This window comes from Notolepis coatsorum, assembly GCF_963971535.1.
Source record: "Notolepis coatsorum genome assembly, chromosome: 3".
NCBI classification, from domain to species: domain Eukaryota; kingdom Metazoa; phylum Chordata; class Actinopteri; order Aulopiformes; family Paralepididae; genus Notolepis; species Notolepis coatsorum.
This window is the reverse complement of record NC_140167.1, coordinates 36,420,971-36,435,180: the sequence shown is the minus strand read 5'-3', so window position 1 is coordinate 36,435,180 and position 14,210 is coordinate 36,420,971. Positions and strand designations below refer to the sequence as shown.

General features: G+C 49.2%; 1 protein-coding gene across 1 annotated transcript in view; it reads right to left on the bottom strand.

Annotated features, from left to right (window-relative positions):
• Positions 1-14,210, bottom strand: part of eml5 (EMAP like 5) — a gene marked incomplete at both ends in the record, with an annotated part of 94,941 nt that overhangs the window by 51,038 nt on the left and 29,693 nt on the right. The window contains 2 exons of the mRNA XM_084309714.1: positions 634-769; positions 9,713-9,898. Of these exons, the coding sequence (XP_084165840.1) occupies positions 634-769; positions 9,713-9,898 (322 nt within the window). The remainder of the gene's footprint in view (positions 1-633; positions 770-9,712; positions 9,899-14,210) is intronic.

Sequence of the window (14,210 nt, the reverse complement as noted above, 5' to 3'; positions counted from 1 at the left end):
GGTCTGAGTCTGCGTCCTCCACCATCACCACGACCATGGTCTACTTTGTCCCTATGTGAGTAGAAACTGTATATGGAATAATGTGATAAACTAGAGTAAGATGCCTATCTTAGGCCCAGGTTTCATCATGTGGTGACGGAGAGTACTATGGTCTTATTTCATTAACATAACATGACTAAAATGTATGTACAATACTGTCTTTTGATGTAAAAAGCCAACGAGGGCTATTGTGATTTACCTGCATCAAATCCTTTTGTACAAATCATGTATTATGTTTTGAAGTGTCCTGTATGTAACCAATGCATTATTCCAATCTCGGCCCACGCTGCAATTAAATGAATATTGGACCATAGCTACCGGTTGTCTGGCTGTATACAACTTATTCTCTACTGGCTAAATTTGGGAGCCCAGATGAGGACCATTGTTTCTATCACACTGTGATCTTTCCCTTCCTCTAGTTAACAACCTCACTACTGTGCTGTAATTAATGGATATTCATGTTGTGAATATACAACACATGCTAATCGTTTAACTATAGGTACGAGTGATGAGCTCCCATCCTTTTGTTCCGATGCAGAGGTTCGAGACTGAGACTGGGGGGGGGGGGGGGGGGGGGGGTTGACTTCACATCACCTTTATATCCTTGGTCTGTCTCCCTGAGATCGATGACGGTAATTGGTTTGAAGTTGAGATCCCACAACCGGACGCAGCCGTCTCTGCCCCCAGTGGCGAAGCCCTCCTCACAGGCGTTCATGCTGAAAATCCCTGACTGGAGGAAATGACAGACTGTCAGAGGGGATCTGCACAGCAAATGGACGAGACAGAACGAGCCGTAGCTACAGAGACGGCATGGCGGCGGCACACAGCGCAGCCAGGCCATTGTTTAACAAGGCTTTCACGATTACAAACTAGCTGCTGAAGCCTGGAGATAACATAGCGCTGGGTTACATAAAGCTTTGGCTGTATTTCCTTGTATGTGTGTGTGTGTCCATTCGTGTGTCTGTGCGTACTTGTGTGCGTGTTGGTTTGTATGTATTATTTGCAGACTCTGGTGGTGGCCTGCTCTGGCTCAATGAGAGTGCTGGTAGACCAGGAGGCCCTCTGGTGGAACCCCCAGAAACAGAGTAACCGGGCGCGACACAGCGTACAGAACAGCAGGAATGAACGTGTGTTTTCACAGTCCCCTCCCCCCACCCCTCCACCCAGCTGAGAACACAGATATCATTTAATCCCGAGTAGTAAACGCTGATCCTTTTCTACTGAGCACAATCAAATGAAGCCACAGGGTTGCATGGGTCAACCCAACCCCACCCAACCTCCCCTCCTTCCCCGGCACAAGTTCACCGGCGGGTCTTGCTGTACGAACATTACAACGGCCCTTTCCCCACCACCTCAACGATAAGGAGAGGAGTGTACTGTAGGCGGACGAGGTTGACGTAGTGATATGTGTATAACAGCAAGAGGTACGTATGGGCTGAGCAGAGCAAACCTTTGCAGTCACACACTCCTACGCAGAGCTGTCTCTATGCCTGTTAATCACCTCTGCCCGAGAGAGCAAAAAAGTTCTACCAAATTGGGACAACCCCGGGATCAAATTGGTTTGAAAGAAAATGCAGCTCTAGCGTTGAATTGCGCGTATACAGAGTATTACTAATAACCACAGATTAAGCTTGTCTGAACATCTATGAGTTATGCAGTTATACCTTTATGGCTGCGTTCATCATTGTTTCCATAGATACAGTGAATAAAGAGGCTGTGAAATTAAATTATTTATAAAAAAAACACCAACAAATATGAGGGGAACAATAATATAATATAATTTATGAGATGTTTGACAGTGGAGCGCAGTGGAACATCGTCCATCTCTCTGCGTAGGAGAATGTTTTGCAGTAGGGTGGGTGGAAGCAGCCAATGTGGTTGAGTGAGTCTGGGTCTGAGTGTGCGAACAGTCTGCCTCTGGCAAATGTGTGTGGGGGCTGCAGAAATGGGAAAGCAGCCTGAGCTGTGTAGCACGACATCCCTTCATCTGAGAGGAGCCTGCTTAGCATTTTCCGCTAGCCTGACACGCCAGACCCATGGAATGTACGCAAGCTAGGTCTAACTCTAGTTCTAACTCTAGTTCTAACTCTAGTTCTAACTTTAACTCTAACTCTAACTCTAACTATAGCTCTATTTCTAACTCTAACTGTAACTATAGCTCTAGTTCTAACTCTAACTGTATATAGCTCTAGTTCTAACTCTAATTCTAACTATAGCTCTAACTCTAGCTCTAACTAGATCTCTAAATCTAGCTCTAACTATAACTCTAGTTATAACTCTAGCTCTAACTATAACTCTAACTCTAACTCTAGTTCTAACTCTAACTCTAACTATATCTCTAACTCTAGTTCTAACTCTAATTCTAACTAACTCTAACTCTAACTCTAGCTCTAGTTCTAACTCTAACTGTAACTATAGCTCTAGTTCTAACTCTAATTCTAACTATAGCTCTAACTCTAACTATAGCTCTAACTATATCTCTAAATCTAGCTCTAACTATAACTCTAACTCTAACTCTAGTTCTAACTATAATTCTAACTAGCTCTAACTCTAAGCTCTAACTATATCTCTAACTATAGCTCTAACTATATCTCTAACTCTAGTTCTAACTCTAATTCTAACTATAGCTCTAACTCTAACTATAGCTCTAACTCTAACTATAGCTCTAACTCTAACTATAGCTCTAACTCTAGCTGTAACTCTAGTTCTAACTATAACTATATCTCTAACTCTAACTCTAGTTCTATATCATACTAGCTTCCGCTCAGCGTCATTCTGCACATATCTCACTTCGTGCATATGCACTGAATAAAAACTCACAATGTACCTTTACATACCAATATTCGTCTGGCCACACCCCTATCCGCTACCTTCATAAGCAGGTGTGTGGCCCCACACTCGCCTCCTTCTTCACTTTCACCACAAGAAAGTGCCTGTATACCAATCACTTGACAAGGGTATTAAGCTGAAGAAAGTTGAGTTACGTGTTTACATTTTTTCTTGGTTTTTTCTTTCTCTCATACTTTTACAAAGAAAAAAGCTAAGTCATAATGTTTACCTCGGAGGGTCGTGCTAGCAACGTTACCCTTCACCAGCGGTTCTTAATTTCCTCCTCTGCCGTATGTCTTGGAGCGGGGTTGACGCCACGGTCGTGGACGGCATCCGCGCCCGGTAGGCGTCCGGTGGGTAGTTTGCCTCTCCAAGGAGCTGGTGCACCAGCGCCGTCTCCTGTGAGATGGCCTGGTTCCTGCTCTGGTTCCTTTGCCGCCGGAGAGTCGTCCGCTGTTGGGCGGCCGGCTCCTCTGGTGGCGGAGGATTTGAGACGCAAGCTTTTTGCGTCTGCTCGCTCCCGTCGTAAGATGGTGGCTTGTAGACGCGAACGGCCTGGTTTTGGGGAGTTGCTGGAGCCGGATGAGGATGCGTCTGCTTCTCCGTGGCAGATGGAAACTCAGGACTACATGGTAGAGGCAGACAGGTTCTTGTTTGACACCCCGGTGGAGACATGTCCACCTCCCGTCCAGGTTACACTGGCGGGGGGTGATAGGTCTCCTTGGGGTCCCTCGTACGCTGATGTTGGGTTAGAACCTCCGACTCAGCGGCGGGATGCCCTGCTATCAGCCACATCGGAATGTGGCTCTGCGATGTCCAGTAGTCTGCCGCATGTGAGGGACGCGAGCTCGGTGGGGGAAAGTGTGCAGGGGGAACTGCGTGCTTTGTTCTCCGAGCTCATGGCGGCGGCGGCAGTCGCAAACGGTGTGCCGCTGCCGCAGCCACTGCCTGTTCCTGTCCCTGATGATCTCATAGGTCATCTATGGCAACGTCGTCCTGTGAGAGAGACGGGCGTTGTCTGCCCATTTTCCCCCTCGATGGAGGCCTACGTCCGTCAGGGACAGGTGGTCTCCCACATCACGGGCCTCACCCCCGCCTACGTGCGAGTCACGAGGGTGGTGGGCTTGGTAGAAGGTATGAAGGAGGGGGTGCCTCGGCTTGATAGGCCGATGGCAGCTCTCCTTTGTCCTGAGGTGTTGTGGGAGCCTTTACGGAAGCCGGTTCCCCACGGGAAATCGGCGAGGCGGTTGGCTTACTGGAGTGACCAGTCATTCATCTCCGCGACTCAATCTCTGGCTGCCACGTCTAACATCCCGCAGCTGGCGATATTCATGTCCGGGATAATGACGGGCGGTACGGAGCTGACCGAAGTGCAACGTGATCAGCTCGCCCAGGCGGCAGGAGCCATCCTGCATCTGATCCAGCTGCAGGCCGTCGCCGCTGGGAAAGTACGCGCCCTGGCCACTCTAGCCCAGCACCACCTTTGGCTGGAGCAGGCGCATGTGCCGGAGAGGAAGAGGACTCCACTTCTGACGGCACCCCTCTCCGATGTTGGGCTCTTCGGGTCGGCGTTGCAGCTGATTACCTCAACCTGCAGGGAAATGCAGTAGGAGCGTTCCGTGCTCCAGCCTCATTTCCCCCCGCCCGATGTCGCCGGTGGAGTCAGACGGAAGGCTCGTTGTCAAGGTTCCGCCGCCGAAGCCACCGCTGCTACCACCGCCACTGCTGGTCCTTCAGCGAAGAAGGCCAGGAGGAGAGAGGGCGCCTCGGCCACTGCAGCCGGCCCATCCACGCTCGGAGGTGACGGTAGGGATCGTCGAGACCAGCCTCCAGTCCTTTACCGTCCCTCCGGGGCTCCCCGGGGTGGCAAACCCCGAGCGGCTCGTGGCAGGCGTCGCTAGTGACTTTTTCCCTCTATTGGTTCCCCCTGTTCCCTTCCCGGCCCAACATATGATTTTTGTCTAAAATAAAAGGTCCCTCCTAGGAGGGACTGTATTTTGTTACAAACTGTGTGTTTATTCACTACATATGATGGGGATATGATGTGTGAACCTTCGCTAGTGTGGGTTTGATAGAAGGGCTAGACTTATAGTCTTGTTGGTCGCTACATTTCATGTTATAGAGCTTAAGCAAGGCCTGCAGCTTACACTCGGTTGAAAAAAGGTTTTTTCTGCCTCGACCTGAAGATTAGGTTCTTCACATAAAGGTAGAGGTTAGTTGTGTGCTCTGTTGCTTAAACAGTGATATTGAGCCGCAACACTGTTGTGTTGGTCTGCAGTAATGCTTGTGTGTGTAAAGGTACCGCGGTCTTTCAGGCCGCTCTCTCTCTCTATCAAATCTTCTGTGTCTTGCAACATAAACACGGGTGTCGGGTTCACACATATAAAACTTTGGCCTTGTTATAAACCCTGTTCACAGACTTGTCTGTGGCTAGAGTGCATTGAGTTAGCTTTGCGCTGTTCATTAGCATACTGGCTACTTAAGGTATCATATGGCTATTTGTTGTTGTCGTATTCAAGGGTTGGGCTTGCGAGGGGGTACCGGAGGGTTTCCCTGACTCCGCACCTATCACGGGCAGTTGAGTCATGGGATTCCCCCCGTCATAGAATACGTCACTGGGCACGTTTCTATTGGACGACGGCTTCCGTGAGTTTTTTCAGACCCATGTATGGTTCTGTTATTGTCAAGTTGTCGGGGCAGAGCGTAGGAACTTGGGGTTCTGCTACGCTCGATATATGTGTAACTTGAGTCTGTTGGTCACATGGCTCAATGTTACCGTGACTTTTCAATTCATGGCTCACGTGGGAAGTCTCTCTGAGGATTCCCGTCTCCTCCCTGTGGTGAGGGTGGCGGGATGTAAAAATGAAAAAAATAAATTTTACCCTCAGCAGCGTCACGTGGGATTCATGTCAGTCTGTGTTTTTCTTTCTTTTTTAATAAAAAGAGGAAATAACATGAAGCACGACGGCTCCTTGTCGTTCTCCCAGGCGACTTGGAGGAACAATGTCTGGTGTCTTGTTGGACTATCCATTGATGTGTTTGGGTCTCGACGCGTACATAGTGCTGGCTCGGGGTGTTTCTGAGGTTTTTATAGGGCAACTGGGATGGAGGTTTTCTCTTCCGAGCACCTGTTACTAGGTCTCGACGAATTCTCGTTCATATCTGGGGGATGTTAACGGAATAGATCAAAACATAGGTAGAGGGGTCTCATGCCCTTGGGGTGGGCCACTGAGCGCGGTACGAATGGGACTGTCTGGGTGGCGCCCTCTTTAATGTTTTAGATCGACACGCGTACCTACCCCCTCTCTTGGAGTGGGGATGTCGGCGTGATTAGGGCACGGGACTGGTTCTGGTCACGCTGGTCCAGGTCAGTTAACCCGTTGTCCGCCGGGGACGCAGATCTTCTGTTCTGGTACCCTGAGGGACTTGTGCTTTTTTCAGGGGGAAAAATGCCGGGTCGGCCCGGGTGTCACAGGGTTGGGCGTTATGGAGACCCTTTGTTGGGTACATGTTGTACTCTGTGCTATCATAAAGGGGCTGGTTCTCCATTCTTTTCGCCCCTCTCTTACGCATGGTGAAGAGGGGGCTGTTGGGGTGGTCTTATGGACCTCCTCTGGCATCCCTGTGTGTTTCCCGATCCACCGGGCCCGGTCCAAAGTTGTGTTTCGTCGACCCGTAGGCCTGGGATAACCCCTTTTTGAAAACTGAAACACTTGTACTGCGGTATAGCCAGTGTATACCCGCAGGTGTGTTTTGGAGTTTTTTCTTGAGGGGTTATAGGAACAACCACCGCATGTGGTACCAAGAGGGTGGTTGATTCCCTGGTGTGTTGGAGCGGAGTCAACTCCCGGGTTACCCGGTTGAGTGTGCCCCTGCACGTTCATGACGTCTGCCAATCGTGTCAGCCTTCTCTGCCTCGGCCCCTCTGGGTCGGGGTTTTTTGGTGGAGGCTTTGTCATGGTGCGCAACAATGCCAGCATACGCCCCTTCCGCCGGGGTGCTGTTTTCAGTTGACCCCTTTGGCGCCTGTATCGTCCGCAGTGCTCCAGGCTCGGGTCAAGTGCCTGCTGCCTGGATTGAGGGATCGACCTCTTCTGGAGGTCGTCTCCCCGGTGCGCTGCCTGCTCCCGCTGTAGTGTAGCCTCTTGAGTGCTTCGAGTTACAGCCATGCTGACTGCCTGAGTATGCCAGGGTCAGTGTGCCAGGCGGCGTGCTAGTGGGGGGAAGGGCCCCCTCTTGGATGGGCCCTGTCCGAATACGCTGGTGATGTGGGGGGCGGTGTCACTAGTGACCGCCTGGTGAGGTCTTGATGCTGTGGCGTCGTTGACCTCTCCGGGGCCCCTTTTTCCGAGGGATCCAGTCCCTTCAGTGGGTCTGGGTCTTCCTTCGCGCTCCGCTGCTATGGCCTTGCCACGGGGTTGAGTTTGCTCTTGACCCCGTGATTTTGGGGGTGGTAACAAGGTTTGTTCCTTCCGTTCGTTCCCTGGTGGCATGCGGGTTGTGCGTGTGCGTAGTCGTGGGGTCAAGCCACGGTCTGCTCACCCTGTGCTTTGAGTTGCTCGAGTTCCTCTTCGCACGGTCGGATCCGTCTCCCTCCCGTCCTCTAATAGGGAGGGTATCCTCCATTAGGGAGGGTCGGGGGGCTCGGTCCTCCCCGGTTCTGATGGTTGTGGGGGACCTCAGTGGGGTACATTTGTCGAGCTTCAAGTTCCCGCTCAGCTCCCGTTGTGCAGAATGACGCTGAGCGGAAGCTAGTATGATATAGAACGATAGGTTATGAATATAACCGTAGTTCTATGAATACTAGTGACGCTCAGCGTCTAGACGCCACTGCGGCCTTTGATCTTGCCTTGTGGTGAAAGATTGGGAAGGAGGCAAGTGTGGGGCCACACACCTGCTTATGAAGGTAGCGGATAGGGGTGTGGCCAGACGAATGTTGGTATGTAAAGGTACATTGTGAGTTTTTATTCAGTGCATATGCACGAAGTGAGATATGTGCAGAATGACGCTGAGCGTCACTAGTATTCATAGAACTACGGTTATATTCATAACCTATCGTTCTAACTCTAGTTCTAACTTTAACACTAACTCTAACTATAGCTCTATTTTTTTTTTTTTTTTTTTTTTCCTCCATTTTCCTCCGATTTTCTCCCATCCCAATGTTAGTTGTATGCCAATTCCCAGTCCCTTCCTGATCGCTGCGCACTTACCCCCCACAGTCAGATCATCTGGGAGAGTGGAGGCTACCACGTGCTTCCTCCGACACACGTCCAGCCAATCACCGCTTCTTTTCACCTGGCAGCGCGGATTCTCATTGAGAGGGCGTAGCGTGTGGGAGGACCACACTATCCCCCTCACGTCCAATCCGCGCTTAGCAGGCGCCCCGACCGAACTGTAGGAGTCGCTGTTTACAACGACCCGGACCCACCCCGCCAGCTTCTCCCACCCTCTGATACAGCCAATTGTATCAGTGCAGACGGCCAGCCAAGCTGGTGACAACCCCGGAGCTGTGAGCTGGATTCGAACAGGCGAATCGAGCTCACAGCTCCGGGGCTGGTGACGAACGCAATCTCCGCTCGGCCACCTAACCGCCTATTATAGCTCTATTTCTAACTCTAACTGTATATAGCTCTAGTTCTAACTCTAATTCTAACTATAGCTCTAACTCTAGCTCTAACTATAACTCTAACTCTAGCTCTAACTCTAGCTCTAACTCTAGCTCTAAATCAAGCTCTAACTATAACTCTAACTCTCACTCTAACTCTAGCTCTAACTATAACTCTAACTATAACTCTAGTTCTAACTCTAACTCTAACTATATCTCTAACTCTAGCTCTAACTCTAGCTCTAACTATAGCTCTAACTATAACTCTAACTATAGCTCGAACTACGGTATATCTCAAACTCTAACTCTAGCTCTAACTCTAGCTCTAACTCTAGCTCTAACTATAACTCTAAATCAAGCTCTAACTATAACTCTAACTATAGCTCGAACTACGGTATATCTCAAACTCTAACTCTAGCTCTAACTCTAACTATAGCTCTAACTCTAGCTCTAACTCTAACTATAGCTCTAACTCTAGCTCTAACTCTAACTATAGCTCTAACTCTAGCTCTAACTCTAACTATAGCTCTAACTCTAGCTCTAACTCTAAATCTAGCTCTAACTCTAGCTCTAACTCTAACTATAGCTCGAACTATATCTCAAACTCTAGCTCTAACTCTAACTATAGCTCTAACTCTAGCTCTAACTCTAACTCTAGCTCTAACTCTAACTCTAATTCTAACTATAAAGCTCTAACTCTAACTCTAGTTCTAACTCTAACTATACCTTTAACTTTTAATGAAATGGTTTTACATACAAGAAATGCAAACTTCAAGAGGCAGCCATGACTGGTCCACCAACCATTTTAGCTTAAAAAATGCATCAAAGATATTTTTGTACCGAAACGTGAGGACATTAAGCACTTAACATTTAATATGAAGTACTTTAATACTTCTACATATTGTTGCTGTCGGGTAAAAACCTTGCATCTCACAAATGGGTCCACTTTTGTGAAGCACTACGTTGGGGGCTTTGAATTGGTTTCAATGTCCTTCGGGTCACAAAATGTATAGTCACAACATCGATAACCATGAACACTTTAAATTCAAATAAAAAACATGAAGAAATCACCAAAATTGAAGATGAAAAGTTTTCACCTGACAGCAGCGATATGTTGGATTTTGAACGGAGGGTTTTTCCTTTCACTATAGTACTATGTCTACTTTTACTGCCACTTTTAAGTAAAGGATTTGGGTCATTCATCCACCGCTGCTCAAATCCCCGGCCACTAACACCTACCCCGTGGGCTCCCTGCACCGTCCTCATCAGATTGATGCCTTTCCAGACGTAGATGTCACCATTCAAGGCACCGGAATACGTGACCTCGTCCTTTGCACAGGCAAGACAGAGGATGGTTTGGAGATCCCCGGTTTTGCCGAAAACACCTCGCTTGGGGGTAAGGGCGTTGCCACATAAGCTCCAGAACTGAAAACACAGGGGGGGGGGGGGGGTTAATACAACTGTGAAGACATTGTACATTTGTACATTTTTAGATGGTATTGAAACTGGTATTTCAGTTGTGACTGATCCTCAGTCACTGAGATGTAAGCTTCATGGTTGAGTGCACACATATACACACACACACACACACGTGGTAGGCTACATGCATGCCAACTGTACTTAAGAAGTCTTTGGTGCACACTTGCAAGCAAGAACACAAAGCAGAGCACTGACACACAAACATCCACAAATAAATACCATAGCATACACCAGCACTTGCACACACACACACACACACACACACACACACACACCAACCTCTCCATATAAACAGCCCAACATTTTAAATCCACCTCTGAAATGGTGAACTGAGGTCAGTGCTGTAGTCACCTGATCAGCATGCACACACACACACACACGCACGCACGCACGCACGCACGCACGCACGCACGCACGCACGCACGCACCCACACACACACACACACACACACACAGACAGACAGACAGACAGACAGACAGACAGACAGACAGACAGACAGACAGACAGACAGACAGACAGACAGACAGACAGACAGACAGACAGACAGACAGACAGACAGACAGACAGACAGACAGACAGACAGACAGACACACACATACACACACACACACACCTAACACACGCACTCACGCAGAGAGCCTCATGGTTTATGAACAAGGTCATTGGGATGCACGGCCACAGCCCCGTCTGTGGGCTAAAATCCATCATACGGGGAGACTGTCTGCATCATGATGAGATCACAGATAGAGGGCTCATGGTGTGTGTGTCTGGAATTCTGAGACAGAGGGCTCACGGTGTGTGTGTCTAGAATTCTGAGACACTGCCACCGGCACGTGACAGAGAGAGAGAGAGAGAGAGAGAGAGAGAGAGAGAGAGAGAGAGAGAGAGAGAGAGAGAGAGAGAGAGAGAGAGAGAGAGAGAGAGAGAGAGAGCAGCTGGAAAATGACAGGCCTTTTCATTTTGTGTCTAAAGGAGGAGATCCCTCGCCACATCTCTGCTGCTCTGCTTTAGATGCTCGTATTAAAGCTTGGTTCACCAACACGTGAAAATGTGAGAAAGAAAAGAAAAGAAAAAACTTGAAGCTTAGGATGTTTCTGTGGGAGAAGCTGAAAACGGACTCTGCAAGGTTATGTGTCTGCGCCCACTACCTCTAATAGGACAGGAACAGAGTCAATGAGCTCCTTCTATCACAGCAGCCTGTCAGCCTCCTCCTCACCAACACACCTCGCTTCAGTGACTGATAGGGGCTCTGCGTGTTAACAGGGGGGTCGATTATCGGAGGCAGGCATCGCTAGGGCTCTGATTCAGCCCTGCTGTCAAACATCTGACACATCTATGCTACCTCAACAGGAGAGTGGCAGCCTATTTCCTCCAGTGGGTAGGAGGGGTGGGGGCATGGGGGGAGGAATGGAGGCACAGTAGAAATAAGTAAAGTTGTGAAGGTCACAGACAGGTAAGTGAGTAATCTGGGGGTGGGATGGCGGGGAGCAGTGTAACTGTGAGGGCTGTGCAAGGGTCAGGGGGGGGTCTTTCTGGTGCTGGCCTGTTGCAGAGGCTGGCGGGGATGGATTGCAGCGTGACTGCACGGCCCTCCCTGCTTGAGACTGATAAGGCAGGGAGACACGGGCACCGGCTAATCCCCTCACTGCTGAATTACTGACAGGAGATGCATGGGATGCTGCAGGCGAAAGAGAGAGAGAGAGAGAGAGAGAGAGAGAGAGAGAGAGAGAGAGAGAGAGAGAGAGAGAGAGGGGGAGAGAAAGACGGAGAGAGAGACAGACAGACAGAGAAGGAGAGAGAAAGACTGATGCAGGGAAGTGCACAAGTTGAAGCCGGCTGTAAAACAAGAGGTAAACTGACAGGCGGCTGAATAAGGGAACCGGTAAACAGTGACATATCATTACAGTATTACAGTATTACAGAATTAATTTCTCTCTTAGAAGAACTCCTTTCTCAACTGAAATAGAACCCCATGAAGAGAGGCCATGGTGGATCCTGGTCTTCCTCAGTCCAGAATTAGCAGCATGTCAGTCAAGGCGCATGTTGACAGCCCCCCCCCCCCCCAAACCGCTTTAATGTAATCAATGCAGAGAGGGTGTATAAATCATCAGTTTGCTAGGCAACCCAACCCAACCCCCTCCCCACCACCACCACCAATCTCATTCATTATATCCCCTCTCTCCAGAACAACCTCACTGACCCTCAATGTCACAGTGCTGAGTGCTACATTACATTAAGCACTAAGGCAGAGACAGAAGGACGATTCCTTCGTGGCTAACTATGGATACTAGCTGTGGTTAAGAGAGAGAGAGACACAGGTTCCTTAATCAGCTTCAGAGGTGAACTAATCACCCCCTATACAGACACAGGGTGGACGGGTTAATGTGTGTGTGTGTGTGTGTGTGTGTGTGTGTGTGTGTGTGTGTGTGTGTGTGTGTGTGTGTGTGTGTGTGTGTGTGTGTGTGTGTGTGTGTGTGTGTGTGTGTGTGTGTGTGTGTGTGTGTGTGTGTGTGTGTGTGTGTGTGTGTGTGTGTGTGTGTGTGTGTGTGTGTTTGTGTGTGTAGTCATGATCCATGATCCTCCAGAAGGAGACCAAGCCAAGGTTCTCCTTCTGGCTAGGAGGAGCTCCGTGGGGAGGGGGGGGGGGGGGGCTGTGGTAGGTGTGTCCAGCAGCAGCTCTGGTCCTAGTCACAGAGAGGTTGTGTTTTCCTCTGCCCTGCTAGTGAAGGGATTACTGGGCTAAATCTCCTGAATGCACTGAGTGCTATAATCGCTGAGTGAGCACCGAGCTAGGGAGCAGATGTCACATGGTCCGCAGGGTAACGGGGAATTATGTGGGACGAATGTTGGATTGCCCTGGCATCATGAAACAGAAAGAGAGAGGAAGGAAAAGGAGGTGAAGGGAGGAAGATGGAGAGGGAGTTGGGTTCACTGGGGAAGGGTAATGGTCAGGGGGCATTCGGGGTGGTGATATTACCACTGGAGAGGGAGATTTGGAAGAGGAGGCAGGTCAAGCCGGATTGAGAGGAGAGAGTCATCAGCGTACGGTCTTACTCCACAGGGAAATACAGTAGCCCGTTCAACTGTATAAAACCAATTTGAGCAAACACTTCAACATTAAGCCACAAAAGGCAGAGGCCAGTCTTCATCCATTTCAAGAACAATTCAATCTTTCACTCCTGCTTTGGGAATAAGCATCGGCACTTGTAGACTTTAATGGCCACGCCACTCCAGGAACCACTAGTGTTGTGAAGGATCAGATTAAACCGAATATATATATTTATTTATGGATATATATTTAATAGTATTTGTATATCGTTTGATATCCCCTGTATATTCCTTGTACAATATGCACTGAATATCCCTTTAGTCTACTAAACAGCCCATAATAGTTTCATTCTACCATTGGACGAGAACCTGGCGCCAGCAGCCATGCCCCTTGGTTCAAGTTCAATCGTGCCGCCCAACATGTCGTGGCAAGCCCGGTTCCGCGTAGGAATACGTCTGGCGAAATACGAATGGTACTATTTGTTCACAGCGCATATATATATGGCGCAAGTAAAGTAGAACTTTCTTTTAGTCCATTAGTTCTTTACCCTCCAACTAAGTAACAGACGCAAAGCCTCACCCACGACGCACGTGTGGTGCAGTAAGGCCTACTTGGCCTCAGAATAGGCATTGAGATATCGTGTGGATTGATAGTTGAATTGTCATAGTTTGGCACTATACCGTCGAGTTGGACGTATTTCTATTAAGCTAATAATAGTCTATTATGTATGGTGCATCGTTCGGTTAGAGTTATAAAGTGAGCAGTACCCCCATCGTTCCTGACGTTATCTGGAGTCTTAACCAGGCTGGGCAGACCACGTGTGGTGCTTGCATCCGAGGAGCTCCGGGCCAGGACGAGTGGACCTGTACATTGGATTACTTTACCCGGACGACGGCGAGCCTTCCACGGCTTGGATTATCTACATGCTTTGGGTGCTTTGATTATTCCATGGATAACGGCCAACACTGCTGAGTGTTGGAACTACCCCCCGGAGAGGAGTCCAGGTGAGACGGCGCTCTACTCCAGTGAGGTCGCCTCACGTCTCTTCATCTGTGGACCGGCAGCTACCGTCCACCAGAGGGTCCAGCTGTATTCATCTGCGGACCGAGGTTCTGTGGGCATCGTGTTCAGGACTCTGAATTCTCCCAAGAAATCGTCGGCCAGATGGGATACCGCCAGCGGATCTTCTAACCCCCCCTACTGTCTTA